Source organism: Thamnophis elegans, chromosome 1 (genome assembly GCF_009769535.1).
Source record: "Thamnophis elegans isolate rThaEle1 chromosome 1, rThaEle1.pri, whole genome shotgun sequence".
Lineage (NCBI taxonomy): Eukaryota > Metazoa > Chordata > Lepidosauria > Squamata > Colubridae > Thamnophis > Thamnophis elegans.
The window spans coordinates 10,595,044-10,614,622 of record NC_045541.1 but is presented as its reverse complement, the minus strand read 5'-3'; the positions used below and the strand labels follow the sequence as shown (position 1 = coordinate 10,614,622).

General features: G+C 39.7%; 1 protein-coding gene across 5 annotated transcripts in view; it reads left to right on the top strand.

Moving 5' to 3' along the window:
• CCDC150 (coiled-coil domain containing 150) overlaps window positions 1–19,579 on the top strand; it is a 44,062-nt gene that overhangs the window by 4,202 nt on the left and 20,281 nt on the right. For 4 of the 5 annotated variants that reach the window (XM_032216632.1, XM_032216641.1, XM_032216658.1 and 1 more), the window contains exons 5-16: window positions 1,486–1,664; window positions 7,363–7,431; window positions 8,305–8,421; window positions 9,473–9,602; window positions 10,597–10,640; window positions 10,832–10,924; window positions 11,663–11,770; window positions 13,778–13,798; window positions 13,986–14,098; window positions 14,288–14,462; window positions 15,649–15,714; window positions 16,298–16,390. In XM_032216632.1, coding sequence (XP_032072523.1) covers window positions 1,486–1,664; window positions 7,363–7,431; window positions 8,305–8,421; window positions 9,473–9,602; window positions 10,597–10,640; window positions 10,832–10,924; window positions 11,663–11,770; window positions 13,778–13,798; window positions 13,986–14,098; window positions 14,288–14,462; window positions 15,649–15,714; window positions 16,298–16,390 — 1,208 coding nt within the window. The remainder of the gene's footprint in view (window positions 1–1,485; window positions 1,665–7,362; window positions 7,432–8,304; window positions 8,422–9,472; window positions 9,603–10,596; window positions 10,641–10,831; window positions 10,925–11,662; window positions 11,771–13,777; window positions 13,799–13,985; window positions 14,099–14,287; window positions 14,463–15,648; window positions 15,715–16,297; window positions 16,391–19,579) is intronic. The other variant, XM_032216648.1, reaches the window with a different exon arrangement.

The following is a 19,579-nucleotide window of genomic DNA, read 5'->3' as shown; positions in this document are numbered from 1 at the left end:
GTAGCATCCCCTTGGTCACGTGTTCAAAATTCAGATGCCTGGCAAGTGGCATGTATTTAAAACAGTTGCAGTGTCCTTGGGTCATGTGATCACCTTTTTCACCTCATCAGCAAGTCAATGGGGGAACCAGATCCACTTGACAATCATGTTACTAACTCAGTGTTTCTCAACCTTGTCAACTTGAAGATGTCTGGACTTCAACTCCCAGAATTCCCCAGCCAGCATTCGCATACAGACATCTTCAAGTTGACAAGGTTGAGAAACACTGTACTAACTTAATGACTGCCGTGGTTCACTTAGCAACTGTGTCAAGAAAGGTTGTTACATAGAGGCGAAACTCACTTAACTGTCTTGCTTAGCAGTGGAAATTTTGGGCTCAGTTGTACAGGTAGTCTTCTACTTACAACCACAATTGAGCCCCAACTTTATGTTGCTAAGTGAGAAAATTGTTCAGTGAATCCCCCTCCCCCGCCGTTTTAGGACTATTCTTGCCACATTTGCTAAGTAAATCAGTGAGGTTGTTAAATTAGTAACACGGTTGTTAAGTGAATCTGGTTTCCCCATTGACTTTGCTTGTCAGAAGGTTGCACAAGGGGATCCCATGATCCTGAGGCGCTGCAACCGTCATAAATGTGAGTCAGCTGTCAAGCATCTGTATTTTGGGGATGCTGCAAAGGTCATAAGTGAAAATGTCACTTTTTTGGGCGTTCTAACTTTGAATGGTCACTAAGAAAACTGTTGTAAATCGAGGACTACCTGTATACCTTCTTTCCTTTGTGCCACGCCTATAGTCTCCACAGCAGCAATTCCCTTTGTAACTATGACCGGCTTACTTTAGGCCTAACTCCACATATATTTTTATATGGAACTTATAATTGTTTCCCTTCATAATATGGGGAGAAAATGTGCTGTCAGCTTGTAGCAATCTTGAATTGAGGGATTTATGAGGACTATAATAAAGAGAGCTTGGATAGGCAATTTGAGAGCCCCAGTCAACAACTTTACTGCTGTTTTTATATGATTGGATATAGGAGAACTTATTACCATCCGAAATAGCACATCAGATAATAGCAATAGCAGTTAGACTTATATACCGCTTCATAGGGCTTTCAGCCCTCTCTAAGCGGTTTACAGAGTCAGCATATTGCCCCCAACAACAATCCGGGTCCTCATTTTACCCACCTCGGAAGGATGGAAGGCTGAGTCAACCCTGAGCCGGTGAGATTTGAACAGCCGAACTGCAGAACTGCAGTCAGCTGAAGTAGCCTGCAGTGCTGCATTTAACCACTGCGCCACCTCGGCTCATAATCTGTGATCTAGATCTCCAATTCAGGATAATGCTTCCTATCAAATCATGATAAGTGTTTTTTGGATAATGGGCAGCTTCTTTTCATCTTATAAACCTTTTTGAGTGCTTCTTATGGGAAGTTTGGGCAATTTTATTGAGTACGACTGTGCCTCCATTCCTCCCTTGCTATTTTATAGCCAATTTAGAACAGCGCCTGAATACAATACAGGAGGAGCACATGGAAGAGCTAAAGGTGCTACAAATGGAAGGGAGAATGCTGTGCCAGCAGCTGAAGGAGTCTCAAGAAGAGGAAGAAAAAGCCAGAGCACACGTGCAGAAGCTAAGCGCTGCCCTAGAAATTGCAACCACAACAAAGGTATACTTTTTCTTTCTGTTGCTTCTTTAATCTCCAGTTCAATGTAAATCACTGCTACTACATTACTGGTCTTAAATTCTTGAATTCACACCATGTCGTAAGCCATGATTTCTTTCCTAAGGCATAATTGGCTCCATTCATTCATCTGCATTAATCTTTTTCTAACTACAGTACAATCACACACTAAAGCAGTGCAAATAATTGTAGCTTGGTACTTGCATGGACCCAACTTAAAGGGAATAGCTCATAGTATTCTTCTAACAGAAGAGAATATGTATAGCTCAGGTTAGATTGTGGTATTGTCTCTGAGCTTTCATTACCCAACTAGGTAACCTCATCAGTTGAAGTGAGTGGGTTTTGCTCCCTGTTGTATACAGGGATATATTTGTGTGGGTTGTGATTTGCTCCTTTGGAATGAATGAAACGCTTCAAGCAAACAAGTGAGCTCAGAAAGCACCAAGGACTCCTCTGCTAGTATTGTTTTTATTGCTATTTACAGAGAAGCCAGAAATCCTATGGCTTTACTTGCAGTGGACAGAGGAATGAAAAATGCATTGTCTCATACTCATCCCACCTAGATTGGTTAGGAAGGATATTAGATGTATTAAGGCTATGAGATCACCATTCTAAAAAGTGGGAAAAATGAAGTGATAGTCGATGTTATTTGTACACTTTAAGTGAGGTAGTTCATGACTAGGATTCTCTTTGAGGGAAGAGAGTTAAGCAGGCTTGAATGGGATGCCATGGTAGGGACTTGGGGATTTCCAATAAACACTTTTGATTCATTCAAGTACAGCTTCATATATTTCTGTTTCCCTCTGCTCATTTGAAATTCCTCGCTTTTTAGCCTTGTTCTAAATGTTGCAGATTTTGTAGTACATACCATATTTTTCGGCGTATAAGATGCACCGGAGTATAAGATGCACCAAGATTTTGAAGAGGTAAATTTAAAAAAAAAAAGTTTTTGCCCTCCCCAGCTCACAGGAGCACTCTGCAGGCCTCCCAAACCCTCTGAAAACTGAGGTATGCAGAGAGTTTGGGAGGCCTGCGAAGTGCTTCTGGGGACCGGGGAGAGCAAAAGTGTGATGTGTGGGGGCTCGATCATCCTAAAGGGTAAGGCTTTTATCGATCTCAAATCCTCTTTTTTTCTACCCCTCCCCACGGAAGGGCAGGACTAAACATATCTCTCCGTGCTTTATTTTTTTTCCCCTTCCTTCTGACTGGCGACCAAGCAGAGCCACTTGGCAGTTGGCTCGCTTTTTCTCTTTAGTGAGGAGAGAAAGACACGTGGGGGCTGCTGAACGGTCACTGCTGTGCTCGACTAGAAACGGCCCATTGGGCGAGATTGGGTGGGGATCTCTTCCATTTGGATTAACGGTTCCTCGTGGTGGTGCCTGAGCGGCAAAAGGGAAGCCCAAAGAATACGACCTGGCAAGGCTGCCTCCTTGAAAAAAAGGGGTTGTTCACAACCCTTTTTGCAACCCCGCTTCCTTAATCTCAGTGCAAAAGCAGGTGCCAGGCTCCCAGCTACCATACCTCTTTGCTGCATGACAGATCCGGACAGATTGGAGGTGGGGGTGGAGGAAGAGAAGAGGAACAGTCTCCTCTCCATGAAGGCTTTTCTCAGGATGCTAGATTGGGAAATTAAAAACCTGGAATGGGATGCAATCAAGCTCCTGAGATTGTTTTGCTGCCATCTCAAAACTCAGACTCCATGAGTATGTGAGGATCCCCGCCACCTGGAATCACCCAAAAATCCGACGCGCGGACCAGGTGAGCGGGCTACATTCGGAGTATAAGATGCATCTAGATTTTCACCCTCTTTTGTGGGGTAAAAAGGTGTGTCTTATCCTCGGAAAAATATGGTAATTCCTGACAGATTTCCCTAATTCATTGTGTGAAGTTATAATACTATTAGGTTTAATGCTTTGTGGTACAATCTACCTGTTGTGTATGCACATACATCTATTTATTCACACTCATAAATATTAAAATCCATAAAGTTTGGCAATAGTGGCGAGGGGAAATCTGTTCAACAATTCTAAATAAGATATGGTATTATGAATCCAATGCTTAGGTGTTCCTAGTATGATTCTGTAGAAGCCCTTCTTAATCTTTGGGAATATGAAGGTAATGAAGTCTCACAGTAAGATAGCTCTTCTATTCAGTGATTGGGAGCAGCTCCTTGGCTTACTGAGAAACTTCACGTGAGAAAGTGCCAAAAGATATTCTAGGGTAATACTGACAGAAAACTAAGAGCAAATCTGAGTGGGCAAGCATGAGTCTACATTCAGGTTTGTGTCTTCACTGGTGGCAAAGGTGTTGAGTTCAATTATTTATCTGTCTTTACTGGATTTGTGAAATACTGTCTGTCCACTGATGCTCTTTATAATGGTTCACCGACAAAAGCGCGCCCGACAAAACCCCGGTGACAAAACCGCGAGTTCTAAACCGCGCTGACGAATGAGCGCTGAAGCGTGCCGACAACAGCGCGCCGACAGAAGCGCGATCTAAACCTAACCCTAAACCTGACCCTGACCCTAATCCTTACCTTGACTTAAATTGAGCTTCTGTCGGCGTGCTGTTGTTGGCACGCTGTTGTTGGTGCGTTGATGATGTCGCGGTTTTCGCAGCGCGGTTTTCGCAGCGCGGTTTTGTCATGCGCGCATTTGTCGGGTCACGCTTTATAATGGCTTGGAATTGTTTGGAGAAGGATAGCCAGAGGAACTAGAAATGGGCTGCAGTGACCTGACAGCTAGTCATTGTGCAGCTAAAATTTGCTTGAATGTAAAAACCAGTTGGACAGAAGTCAAACAGTTAGGAAGGGGTGATGTTTTGTAATGTCAACTCAGAGGAATTTGAGCCTAAGGATCCTGATGAAGAAGATGATAAGAGGAACTCTATCAGCTGTAGGCTGGATCCCTACCCTTTTTGGCTGGTGCACACAGCTAGGGAGAAGCTGGGCTCAGATTGTGATAAATATCTTCTTGTTGGAAGTAGAATTGCCATTGTCTTTACTTCCTTAAGTGGCCCTACCCAGCCATATTAGCCAGGTCTCCAACATCTAGGAGGGGGGGGGGATTGCTAAGAATGTGGGATGGTATCAGATTTAGCTTTAGATGAGGTCATGTTGTTCCAGAAAGAGCTGTTCTGCCGCTTTAAGGTCTTTCTCCTGTTTCTGGTAGAAGAGCAGGTAGAAGCCATGGCAATGAATTTTCTGTGCCAGCACTGCTGGCTGCCAGCCAACAAGAGAGCATGCTGGGGAAATTCAGGCAGAATTTTTAGAAGCAAACAGTCCTTTTTAACTATAAAGATGGTCAAGGCTTGGCCTGGGTCATGACTTTGAATCCAATTTTTAAAAAAAAGACAAATCCAAGGGAGAAGATAATAGACACCATGGGGTAGGATCCAGAGTTCAAACTATGGCAGAACAAGGCAAGCATGACAGAGCTGAGGCTTGAAAAGTTATTCTCGGCATATTCCCTCAGGGATTGAGCCATGCTGAGCCATCACCCAGATGTACAGCTGAGGTACATTACTCATTCGATGCTAGCCTACTTCTTGGACAGTGTATCTGATGTTCGGTATCCTGCCCTGCAAATGGTGTTGCATTTTAAGTATATTTCTGCTCTCAGAATCCGAGAGGATATGAATGAGTTCAAGCAGATAGTCCTGGGGGTTTGCTGGATCCACCTCAGGCAGGGTGGAGTTACTGGCTTTGACTTTACTAAAATCACCCCTCCAGGACAGTTATCCTTAGAAGCCTCTGGTTGGATTTCCTTTTCCTTCTCATGAGAAGTATCCAGCAGGGCCACAACAATGAGAGCCTTTCTTCAGTTTTGTGCCAATTCCAGCCTTTCTTGGAATGGATGGTGCAATGACCATTATGTCACTTCATCCTTGGATAATCTATCTTGTCCTTCCATGGGACTGCCCTTGAGGGCCATTTAGAAACAGGAATGACCTGTTATTGTCATTGTACAGTGGTATTTCAAGAGCTGCATTGGTTGCTGGTTTGCTTCCCAATACCATTGAGGTTGCTGATCATAACTATAAAGCCCTAAATGGCTGGGAGTCCAGTTAAATGGAAGTCTGCTTCCTCTTGGTAGACTCTGCCTGCCCAAAAGGTTTCGGGCAAAGAATGTATGCTAAAAGTCCTCAGTCCCATGAGGGAAGAAAGCCTTCTTTGTTGGAGTTTCCCTGTGTTGGAATAAAATATCCCTAGAAAATAAGAGTAGCCCAGGGATATTGGCAATGAGTGGTCAAAAAGGTCAAGATGATGACGGCAGCGGTGTGATCAAGGTTCTGCCTGTTCTTTATGTGCCTTGCATAGGTTTTGCATATTAAAAATAGGTGGTATTTCAGCTACACCTTTGCAGCCCCCACTTTTTTTTGAAAACATCCCATGGATACTTGTGGAATACAGATAGTCCTTGTCGTGACCCGACAAATGCGCGCCCGACAACAGCGCACTGACAAAACCGCGGCGATAAAACCATGGCGTCGACAGCGCGCCCACAAAGGCGCGCCGACAAAAGAGCACTGACAGAAGCGCGATTACGGTTAAGGTAAGGGTTAGGTTCAGGGTTAGGTTTAGCGTTCGGTTTAGCGTTAGGTTTAGGGTTAGGCTTTAACGTTTTAACGAGTTGACAGCATTGACAGCGTTTTGAATTTAAACATGGGCGCGAGATTGCGTCGGTGCGCTACTGTTGCATAATGATTAGCGCTTAAGACGGCACGGATTTGACCTCCGCGGTTCTGTCGGCGCGGAAAAGGCTTTCGCGCATTTGTCGGTGAACCAGTCCTTGTTTAATGAATATAATTAGGACTAGCAATTCCATCAATTAGCAAAGTAGCTGCTAAGCGAACTGACTATGCCAACTTACAATGGGCTGTTCTAGCAGTCCCAGTTGCAGTCATTAAAAAAAATCACCCCTATTTGTTAAACAAGGTATCGTATGACTGCAATGTGTGACCTCCTACTGGCTTCCCCATTGACTTTGCTTGTCAGAAGCCAGTTGGAAAGGTCACAAATGGCAATCACATGATCACAGGATGCTGCAAACGTGATTGCCAAGGGTCTGAATCACAGTCATGATCATGGAGATGCTACGATGAGCACAATTGTGAAGACCGGTTGTAAGTCACATTTTTCTGGACTGTTGTAACTTCAAACCATCACTAAACAAATGGTTGTTAACTGAGGATTACCTGTAGTCCAAAACATAACATTTTGATTTTTCTGAAGCAAGTAAAAAAATCAATCAAGTAAATCAAGTAAAAAAATCAAGTTAAAAAAAAGGTTTCAGGGAGCATTGTGGGAATAAGTTATGAGTGAAGACTGCTGGCAATAGCCTTGTTTATTGATTATATACTTTGCAATTTATAGATACATTTTTAATTTTGTTCATATTCCTATACGATTCTATATTGGGGAAACCTGTATACTGTGTAGATTTCATTGATTTAAATGATATTGAAGTTGTAGGTTCAAGAATGAATTACTGTAATGGGAAAGATAGAGATTTGACTATTAAAAAGGACTTTAAGAAAGCTAAGCTGTATCCCATAAATCCAAATGTCAGAGGTTTATTGGAACTGCAGACAAACATCACAGCTAAAAGCTATAAAAAGTACTTTGAAAAATGTTTGTGCATTCTGTTAGAGTTGCCTAAATGTGCTATTTTGATCTTTGTAGAGAGATATAACTATTTCAGCTGAAGAATTGAGAGCAGCAAAAGAAAAAATGAACAATAAACTCCAAGAGGTAAGAGCAGGAGAAAATCAGAAAGTAGTACGTTTTAAAAAGTGCAGGGCTATAGGCACAAGGCAATGGATGAGTTGAAGATTCTTAGAATATTCTCCAAGTGATCGTGTATTGTTTGGGAAGAGGTTTTCAATCGAAAGGTCAGCATTATTTTTGCAGAAATAAGATAAAACCATGTCAGACTAAGAACATATGAAATCATGTCCATCAAGTGTTGTGGCCCAGCAGGAGCCGTTGGAGCTGCCGCCAGACTCCGACAGCGAGGGGTCTTATGAGTTGGCCCTGGAGGAGGTGGAGGACCCTGGACAGGGTGCCGACTCCGAGCAGGACGAGGAGAGACTGGTTGGCCACCAGGTGGTGGCGGAGCCTTGGATCAGAGGGAGTGTTCCGGAAAACACTTGTGAGTTGTTTCGGGATGCACGCCATCGAAGGGCTACTCGGTGGCAAGAACAACTGAGTAATTGTAGGAGATGATTATGTTTAACTGATGCTTATTAAGATCCTCTCCTGATTATAAAAGAGACTGCTTGTGCCATGCCCTTTTGGAGAAGTCAACATTCATGATTCAGAGAAACCAACTTGGAGAAGTGGTTTGCTGTGAGAGCTTGTTTGCATTGCCTAGTTTTGTAGGACTTGCTGGCAGAGTGCTTATCTCTTTGTTTATTTTGGGCTTGCAGCCAACGAGAGTCTGGACTGATTAAAAGTATTCTTATTTACTTTTGTTTGTGGCATTCGTTCCTGGGTGGAGAAAGGGGGGGGGGTCAGAACAATCAAGTATATTGTGGAAGTCTCTGTATTGTGACTTGCAAAGTGAGACTCCCAGATTTGTTTTCTGTGTTGCCTTTCTGCTTTACATTTGTTTCTTTTTTCCAGATAATGGAGAAATTATCCAGAGAGTCCAACTCAAGGGAGTCTTTGGAACAAGGCCAGGTTGTCCTTCTTTATCAAATACGTGACATGGAAGCAATGGTGGAAAAAGAACAGACGCAGGTAGTAGACGCCTTTCTGCTAGAATATGACCAAAGAATGTGCTTGCAGGATGCCGATGGACTGATATTGACATGTAAGGTTGCAACAGCATACCACTAAAGCAGAATATTAAATTACTATTGCTCTTACAACCAGGCTTATTAAGAGAATTTACTAATGCAAACATTGGTGTATATAAATGTTCATTTTCCCTCTATTAAGCAGAATGCTGGAAGGCTATCTGTAGTGTGCACATGATTGCATGCCCTTAAGAAAATCTTCCTTTGCCAGCCCTTAATCACCTATATCTTACTCTTATTCATGCAGTTTATGAGAATAGTCGGCATGCTGCAATTTGGAAAATGTATGCTTTTTTTGACTAGCAAGAAGTAATCAGAGAATGTGAGTAATGGATGGTTGTCCAGAATTGTAGCTTACATTACCTGGCTAATATGCCAGATTTTGACAGAGGTTATATAGGCTGCCTCATGACAATCAACTAAATTCAATTATGAACAAATTCTATGTGTATATTTCATTCCATTAGTAATCCATCAGATACAGTGTTAGTGTCAGTCTAAATGATGGGTCAGCTGTCAATGGAAGTAGGTGTCCATATCCGAGGTGGATAACAAATTCCAGTCCCCATTTTGCAGTTTCCAAATCACTGTCAAAATTTGATGGCCACCCCAATGATTTTCAATAGCAAGGTATTCCTGCCACCCATCAAAATCTTCCAAAACTTCCCCAACCACCCCCCTCCCCACACCAAATCTTTCTCTTCCCATGACATCAATACATACCTATTTGGACACTGTTTTTTTATTTTATTTTAAAAATGTATCCATGAGCCAGCATTCAAATCTGCTCTTGAATTATTCTTCAAATTTGTTGGTATTCCCATCCTGATCCTCAAGGATAATAATCTACATGATAAGCTATTTGACTGAATAATTTAATTTCATTAAATTTAATTTCATTAAATTATTAGCTTGCTCACTTTTTGGTATTTCTTAATTGTTTTAAGAAATGCCTGTATTTTACAAAATGCATGTTTCAAATGCCATTACAGGTTCAAATTCTGCAGCAGGATTGTAACATTCTACGGCATGATATTCAGCTATCTCAGGAGAGACTACAGCAAGAACAAGAGAAGTTCGTTCAATTAGAGGAGGAATGTCTACATCTTAAAGCTGATCTAGGTATTGGAATCAAAACCTTGAATGTTTTATATTTCTTAAACCAACTTTGGTTATCACTTGATGATCAATGATAGATAAGCTAATTAGAAATATCTTTTAATTGTTTTTTTCTTCTTGATTTCTTTAAAACCGTAACTGTTTTTCAAGGGAACAAAGGACCAGTTTTGTTGAACAAAGAACGTATAGGTCAAAGGTCTAAGATAGTTGTATGAAGTTTATCTCTAGTCAGTGAAGTGGGAAATATATTTTATCAGGCATGAAATCCAAACATAGGAAGGCTTGTATATTTAAACAAAAATAAATGCCAGTCCACATTTAGAATGAAATGACTACAAGAGGAATATCTGAGTAAACGGAAAAATCACAGTTAATTGCTGCTTTTTGGAAAGAGAAAATTATAATATACTTGCAAAATCATTCATGAAATAAATGAGAAATTGATTATTAGCCACTCAATCATAAAGTCTACTGGAATTCCAGAGGTAGAGTATTGTCACAAAAATAATATCTAGTTTTCATTGGAAGGTCTTCATTGAGGCAAGCTATTGCTCCTCTTGTAAACTGATTGCATTGTACATCTGCTATTACAATAATTTAAAAATGGTTTCATGATGGAACCAGCTATCTACGGTGTAGTGATCTATTGATGTAGGTCTTCAAAAAAAAAAAAAAACTAGGCCACCTGTGGCAGATTGAAATAAGACAGCATAATCATTCATATAAGTAGCTATAGATGTTACAGGAAATGCCTTAGAGATGCTCTCAACAAATCAGCTTGCAAGTTTAAATCTACATGCAGAAAAATGTTACTTTGGATTTCATAAATATATACAGTAATCTAGGCAAATCCTGAGTGTATTACTTAAAAATACAGCTTGCTCGGAGTGAACAAGCTTTACATCTGTTTTGTTGTTGTTATTGTTATTATTAGGGAAGAATATTAGTTAAACAGTTAATGTCTAATTAAAACAGCTGCATTTTGATTTTTTTGTAGAATCCCGAGACAAGATGATTTCCAAGCTACAGGAAGACATCCAAGTAAGTATAAAAAGAAAATCAGTGAGTCTAAAATATATTATAGAAATTCTTTTTATAAGTGTCTTGACTTTAACTACACAACAAAAGCTTTTTGTTAATACATAAAGAGCTGTGCCAAAGAGAATAATTATGTTTTAATACCTGTTTTAAAATATTTTTTCCTAAAGACAATTAACCTTATTTTCATCTAGACTACACAGCTATGTTTGAACACGGCAGAAGAAAAGAATACAAAGTTTCGGTCAAAAATATTTACTTTACAAGAGGTAGCAAGTAAGGCACAGGTAGGAAATATTCCTGCTACTACAAACTAAATTACTGGTAGTCCTCTTTTAATGTCTGTAACTGGGACTGGCAATTTGGTCATTAAGCAAAGCAATGAACAGTGCTTATGGTTCAGCTGTGCTTTGCTTTATAGACCAATGAAAATGGTAAATATACGAACTGGTTGTAATTTTATTTTTCATGGTAATTGCAAGTAGTTGCTAAGTGAGGCAATTGCTAAATGAAGACTACTTGTATATAGGACACAAGAGACAAATGTCTGTAAAATCTAGGTATTTTTTTCTTTGTGCTGTTCTAATGTGTTTCTGAGAAAGGAGCTTTCAGTTCTTAGGAAAATTGGAGATGTGAGATTTAATGGTCAAATGATGGGAAATGGTCATCACAAAACATTGCTCCTGAAATGTTGGGAAACTACCAGCCAGGCAAGGGGGATGGGGACGGGGTGGGGGAGGACCAAGATCAAGCGGGGGTGGGGGAGTTGCACAGCTACTAGGGACCTAAGATTCACAAACACACACACATACACACACACACGCCCTTCAATTCCATGGAATCATTTCTGCTTATTGTCAGAAGAAGGCACGCAGCTTGGGAAGCTTCTTATAGGTAAAATACAAGAAACAATATCTATCAAAAACAATATCTGTTGTTGTTGTTTTTAAAGATGGAAGCCAAAACCAGTCATCTTGTCAGGGAACTTGTGTCTGTTGCTGCAGAAAATCTGTTTTCTTTTTCAGAAACTTAATGGGCAGTTGGCTCAACAGTGCACAGAACTAAGTGGTGCTCTTCAAAAAGCTACTGTGGAAAATGCTCAAGTTGCTTCAGATCATCAGGTTGCTCTTCAGGTATGGAGTACATTTTAATATATACATATATACATATACATATATATATATGAAAATGAATGAATGAATGAATGAATGAATGAAAGTTGTTTGTTGAAAACAGTCAATGGTGCACAGCCTAGCCTTCCTTTTATTCCTTTTATTGCTTATTATTTATTCATATGGCCACCCATCTTGCTAACGTGATTCTGGATGGCTCTATAGATAAGAATCCATCCATGTCTTGTAATAGATCAACTAGATGGAAACAATATGGTAGACAAAGGAGAACCTGTGTATTTGTTTAAATAGCTGAGATTTCAAGAAGTCTGCATCAGTATATATTATTAAAATCTGTGAAGGAGAAAAGGGAGAACCTAGATAAGGCTAATGTTTTACATCTGTCTTGTAGCAGTCTCACAAACATTGTATATTGCGCAGGATACCCTTTTTGAGGGAGATAGGCAGTTCAAAAAATTGAAAAAATAATAATAAAGAAACTAAAAAACTTGCTGAAAGAAAAGTCAAGCAAAGAATTGCTGGCTCCTCATTTCTGCTAATGTCAGGCTTTGTTTATTCACTGTGAAGTCAGAACCAGAAGGGAAATTAGCTGGGCAGCCCTTACATTGACAAAGCTGTGGAATTTCAAGGGCTGATTTAGTTTGTTTTGAAAACTAGTTCATCATTTCATACCTTTATTTATTTTCTGTTTCCTTGCTTGCTTAGCATTTGTTGCTCCAATACAGAGGGATTCTGAATAGCTCCCATTCCTTTCCTTTAATAAGAAAATTAAACTAGCAAAACAATATTAGAAAGATCATCTGTCAGTTACCAAAAATTACCGTAGCCACTCAATAGCAATAGCAGTTAGACTTATATACCGCTTCATAGGGCTTTCAGCCCTCTCTAAGCGGTTTACAGAGTCAGCATATCGCCCCCACAGTCTGGGTCCTCATTTCACCCACCTCGGAAGGATGGAAGGCTGAGTCAACCTTGAGCCGGTGAGATTAGAACCGCTGAACTGCAGATAGCAGTCAGCTGAAGTGGCCTTCAGTACTGCACTCTAACCACTGCGCCACCTCGGCTCCTTGGAAGAACCATAAGCACCCAAACACGAGTCAAGTGGGCCCCAAACTCATTCAAGTTTCCTTCCCAGAGCTTTTTATTAAAAAAGCAATTTCTTACACGTTTTGTAAAACTCAACAGGGTTGGGCTATTTTGATTTCAGGAAGTAAACTATTCTAGTGAAGAGGGCTGCAACTGAGAAGGCTCAACTTCTGGACCATGTAGAACATCTCTAAGAGAAGGGACCTGAAGGAAAACTTGCTTTTCAGCCTTTTGAGATGGGCAGGTGGAACTGAGAGGAGGCAGGCCAAAGAAATCCATGTCCTGAACCATAAAGGGCTTTGAAGAATTCTAGACTTTGAATTGTACTTGAAGCTAACTTGCAATCAGTGCATTCTGGGTGTAAGAGTGTTAGATGTTAATTTGCTACTTCTGTTGGTTGAAGTAGGCTGTAACCTGTGCCAGTTCAACCCTCTGGATGTTCAAAGCGGTTCACCAACAAAAGGGCGAACGACAAAACCGCGCCCGACTAAACTGCGGTGACAAAACTGCACGTTCTAAAGCGCTCCGACGAATGAGCGCTGAATCACATCGACAACAGTGCGGCGACAGAAGCGCGCTGTAAAACTAAACCTAACCCTAAATGTAACCCTAACCCTAAACGTAATGCTAACCCTAACTCTAACCCTAAACCTAACCCTTAACCTAAACCGTTTTAGCAACGCGCTTTTGTTGATGCGCTGTTGTCGTGCACACTTTTGTCAGGTCACGGTTCAAAGCAGCTCCTTATAGAGGAAATTAAAGCATGACCTACTCTGAACAGAGTTTCCCAATTCAGAATGGTCATGGCTGATACAGCAGAGATTGGTTGGTTGATTGCATTTTATCCTGCATTCATTATTTTATAAATCACAAAGTAGCAAACATATGTAATACTCCTTCTTCCTCTGATTTTCCCCACAGCAACAACAACAACCCTGTGAGGTGAGTTGGGGGGAGAGAGAAGGACCACACCGTAGTCAGCCAGCCGGCTTTCGTGGTTAAGGCAGGACTGGAACTCACAGTCTCTCGGTTTCTAGCCGGGTGCCTTAACCACTAGACCGAACTGGCTCTCATTGTTACTTCCATGTTCATAAATTCTCCCTCCCTTCCCCCCCCCCCCCCCATTTAGGTAGAACAAGAAAAAATGCATCAGAAACTGAAGGAACAAGCTTTGCTTTTGGATGCTGTTATGGGAGACCTTCAGGTTGTGCAGAAAGAAAAAGCTCAGCTCCAGAAAAAACTGTGAGAGGCAATTGAGATTTGTGTGATTGTTCCCCAAGTGTGACCCACTTCCTTTCCTGTTCTGTTTTCTGTATTTGTCTCTTAGTTTAGCACAAGCTATACCTTATTCAGCTTCTTGCACTGTCTTCTGAATTTTTTGAAGAATGTAGAGGATAACAGGACTGCCACATAGTTATGTTTATTCTGCAGAGAAGACTTGCAAACTGAGCATGCTGAATGCAAGAAGAGGGACTGTAAAGAAGACACCATTGCCGCTGAAAAAGCCCGCCTGGAGTCTGTACTTTCCCAGACCCAAAAGGAATTGGAGACAATTATACAGGAGCGAAATTCTTTGCTAAATGAGAAAAAGATACTTGAAGAAGAGGTACAGTGGCTATTGTGGTTTTACAGTAAAATCCGCATTTTTGTCGGAAGGGCATTACATGTTCGTTAGAGAGAGGCAGATTTGTATTTGGAATCTTAGTTAAAAAAAAAACTCAAGAAGATGTTTGCTGCTTTGTATAATATACCAGTACCAAAATGGCAAATGCAAATCGTCCTTTACTTATAACTGCAAATGAGGCCAAAATTTCCATTGGTAATTAAGGCAATTATTAAGTTTATTTTGCCCCATTTTACGACCTTTCTTGACCCAATTGTTTAGTGAATCACTGTGATTAAGTGAATCATTCAGTTGATTAGTGAAACTGACTTCCTCCATTGATTTTGCAACTGTCAATGCCATAAATACAGTTGCCAGTTGCCAAGCATCTAAATTTTGATCATGTGACCATGGGGCTGATGCAAAGTGTGAGAATTGGTCATAAGTCACTTTTTTCAGTGCTGTTGTAACTTTAAACGGTCACTAAACAAATGATCGACGACTATCTGTGACTGAGCTTATATGCAAGATTTGAATTGACTCAAAATAATATTTCTGTGCCAAATTTTTTAAATAAAATTTGCCCCAGAAAATAGCATAGAAAACCAGTATATTCTGCAATAACCAATTTTGTTGTACGCATGCTATACAATGGCAATAAAGGCTATACTATGGTATTTGAGGGGACGCGGTGGCTCAGTGGCTAAGATGCTGAGCTTGTCGATCAGAAAGGTTGTCAGTTCAGTGGTTTAAATCCATAGCACTGTGTAACAGAGTAAGCTCCTGTTACTCGTCCCAGCTTCTGCCAACCTAGCAGTTCGAAAGCACGTAAAAAATGCAATAGAAAAATAGGGATCACCTTGGTGGGAAGGAAACAGCATTCCGTGCACCTTTGGCGTTTAGTCATGCCAGCCACATGACCACGGAGATGTCTTCAGACAGTGCTGGCTCTTCAGCTTTGAAACAGAGAAGAGCACCGCCCCCTAGAGTCAGGTACGACTAGCACATATGTGCGAGGGGAACCTTTACCATTACCTTTTATGGTATTTGATGAGTTATCGCTAATCACTGCTGATTCAGATTTTTACAAAAGCAACCATTCCTAATGTACATGAAGAGAAAATATATATATATAATAGATTTTTCCTTGAAGTGTTTGGCAAAAAACTATTTTAATTCTTAATGGCAGTTGCAGCAAACTATACAAGAAACAAGAACGACTGAAAAGTTGGAAGCCGAACTAACGGAAAAAAAGGTACAGCATTATATACAAGTGTTGAAAGTATTGAGGTTCCCATTGGCCAACAGTTAAATCTGTCAATTGATTTGCAATTCATTGGGTTATAGATCCAGATTTGCTTGGAATAAACCTGGAAAAGCATAGGAGGCGTCCCTAAACCTTTGCCTATTACTTTTAACCTCTGTTTAGTTCAAGAATTAGTTCAAACACATTTGGTGAAATGATCCAGTAGGTTAAGGTTATTTTAAAATTCTTTGACAAGCAGTTCAAAACTGGGTCTTCTTTGTGTTACTAAGTTCTACAACCAGCAAATCGTGATATAAAAAAAAAAACAGAATATATTTTCTAGATAAATGTGTGATAACCATAGCAAAGATATTCATTTTAAACTGATGTTTACAAATAGAAGACTAATTATTTGTCATTTTTAGTCATTTTAGATGTCAGCACCTGATGCTGTACATAACTAGCAATTTTCTGGCTCCCTCTGCTGCTAGAGAAATATATAGATAGGTTTCATTTTCCAAATGGTTCAAACTATGAACAATTAACTATATTTTATGGCACCTGAAATGTGGTCTTTGTTTCTTTTTTTAAGTCGGAAATTAATTGTCTGCAAGAATCAGTGAAAGCACTAGAGAAAGAAAAAAGGGAATTTTTGGAGCAGGATGCTGCACTTAAGCACCAAAAGGTATGCAACTAAAATAGTACAACATGGCATAAAAGTGAAGTGATTTGATGATATCTCTTCTCCTCCAATAAAAAAAATAGCCTTCAACAAAAAGGAATGTTAAGTGGGGGGGGGGATCAATACTTTTTTGCAGTGGCATTGGAAGTAAAGGTTTATTTTAATCATATCTGCAGTTTTCACAGCATCTGTTTTATTTTACTTAGTTTCTCATTTTACTTTTACATTCAGGACTGGTCTTCTGTCTCAGGCAAAGAGAAGTTTAGCGATAACCTTTCCCCCGTTTCCTGTCAACTCTGCAGGTTCATTGTTGTTAGAGGACATTGCAGCCTGCTTGTTTTCTGCTTTATTGGGCATTATCTTGTGGTCAGCACTGAAATGAAATTCTGCAGTCAGGATGTGACTTGAACGAAGGTGTTCTGGGCCATTATCCTCTCTTACTTCTGGTTCCCTTAATGAGCCTCCACGTAAATCCTTGAATTTCTTTTTATACTACAGGAAACCGATTCCCTTACTAACAAGGGAATGGGGCTGACTCAGTAACAGCGGTTACTTTTATGTGCAACCTATTCAGCTTTTCTTCTCAAAAAGCAACACAGTTGTCTATTTATGCAATAATACGAAGAGAATACAGAACCTTATTATCATCTCAGTTAAGATGGGTGGACTTCAACTCCCAGAATTCTCCAGCCGGTATCCCGACAAGAGAATTCTGGGACTCGAAGCACAAACATCTTAACTTTGCTGAGATTGAAAAATAATCTATACTATCTATACATAAGCCCATCTGTAAATGACCAACCCTCAAAATGCTAAAAAAAAACATGAAAAATGTGCCATCTAAGGATACGTTGACATCTACATTTTTGTATTTTTTTTATTTTTGCCATATCTGTGAGTCGCACGTTTTTCATGTTTTTTTTTAACATTTTGAAGACTAATTTGTAAAAGCATTACTGTATATATAGTATTGCAGATAAGCTAAATACAATTTTTAAATATATTTTGGCATCTAAAACTCTTGCGAGTTTTAGGTTGAGGTATGGGAAGAAGAGTGTTTGAAAATTATTTTTGAGCTTATGGGTAGTTTACACACCCTGAGATTCTTAGGGCAAACTATAAATACTTCAATGAATAGATTAAATCAATGTTTTGGAGAAAAGAAACATTTACTATAGATATCTCCAGAATGGAAGGCCTAACTACCCAAACTGTAATTTCAATATCCTTGGTTGACAGAGAGCAGGCTCCTCTGTTTTCATCTTGCTAACCAGTGTTTTCTCTTTTATTATGCTTTGAGCTAATAATGAAAATTTATGACTGCTTCATTTCTTTACAATTTGCTATGAATCACAGCTGAATGAAAGCAAAGAAAAAGAATGAGGAGAGAGAAATTTCTAAGCCACATGCTTTAGTTTAGGGAGCATAAGACAATGACTGGTCCATCAGCCACTAAAATAAGTTTGAAAAGTTAACAAAAGAAAAGATAACAAAAACGGGCATATGCTAAAAGGAAAATTCAGGTAGCTAAACTGTTGAAAGGAGGATCATTCTTGTGCTTCCTGTTCACCTCCTTTTACTTTCTCCTGATCATTAGATCTATACTGTTTTTCAGCATAATCCCTTTAGAGACACTTCTGCTGCTGCCCTCCTGAATAATCCTCTTTTTATTTCTGGAAATGAGTTGGAAGAATAAAATCTGATTTTTGAGAGTGCTTGAAACATCCTGTGTTTTTTATCATTGAATCCTGTTCTGCATGAAGACAACTCATAAACGTGTCCATAATTTTTCTTCAAGCTGAAGAATGATAGACTGTGCCTCTGGTGTCTTTTTAAAAAAAATGTATTTTATCAAGCTTCTTTAAAGGGAAAGAAGAGGCAAGCGAGTGAAAAGAGAAATAATAATTGCTTGTGATATCTTAGAATTTTTACTAGACTATTAGTAAATTTACTAGAACATGTTATGAAATGTTGTAAAAAGGAGAGAGTTGGCTTGAATGCTTAAAAATATTTTGGGGGCAGTTTGTTTTTAAACCCAGGAATGAGAAATCTGTATCTGATCCCCACTTTAAGTGTTATAGTTCATCCCATTGCTGCAGTGCTTAAGCCATTCTTCATATTAAGACAAGAGCAAGCACTTCCCTAACTTCACCAATCTGATTCTCAGACTTTTAAAAAGTACACCTGTAGCATAGAAAGTGGCTTCTGTCTGTGGCACTTCTGGAGTACTTGAATATTATCTGAAATTTATCTTTCAGGTTCTTTCATTAATTTCCAACTGCTGTTTTTTATTTGAAACATATTATAAACAAAACAGCTTATAGGCCTGAACACTAAACAAAGAATAGAAATTAAAAGATAGGTCTTTGCAGACACAAAGTCGATCATTCCTATGGCACAGAAATCTTTTTTTAAAAATGACTTGGTTGTGTTGTCTAGGAGTTGATGGATATTTTCGGATGACAGTGAAGAAGAGGAACAAGAAATAAATAAGAGTGAAGACAAACCTAGGAATAGTGACATTTTAGTCATTAAATTGATGTCACAATTGATACTCCAATTTTACTTAAAAATATCACCTTGCAGGTAGTCAATACTGATTAGAACTGAAAACTCTTGTTAAGCAGAGTCGTCATAGGTTGAACAACTATGTGACTGCACCGCTTAGCAAAGGCAGTCCTAGTTATGTTTGTTAAGCTAGTCATTAAGTGAGGATCTCATGTGATGGTGGCTTTTGACTTCTTGCCAACTTCTCCATTGACTCTGCTTGTGGGAAGCTGGCAGGGAAAGTGACAAATCACAGTCACATGTCTGCGCGACACTATGGCAAATGGAAGTGAGGACCGGTGGCTGAAATGAAGCCTCGTGACTCTGGAGGTGCTATGATAACCAAAACTTCGAGGACTGGATGTGAGTGCCACTTGTTCAGCACTGTCATTAAGTCCAATCAGACTTTAAATGAGGATCGCCTGCAATTTTAATGGACTGTACTGAAATGAGTCTCTTTTAATACTGCAAGGACAGATAGAGAGGGTGTGCAGTAAAAAATAAGGCATGTGCCTAAGTGTGCAAAAGTATATGACATCATGAAGAATAGATGTATTTAAATAACATGACAATTATATGCTGTTATATTTGAGACTATTTTGATTTCACCTGTCGGAATCTGACTTTTTATAATCTTACAACCTT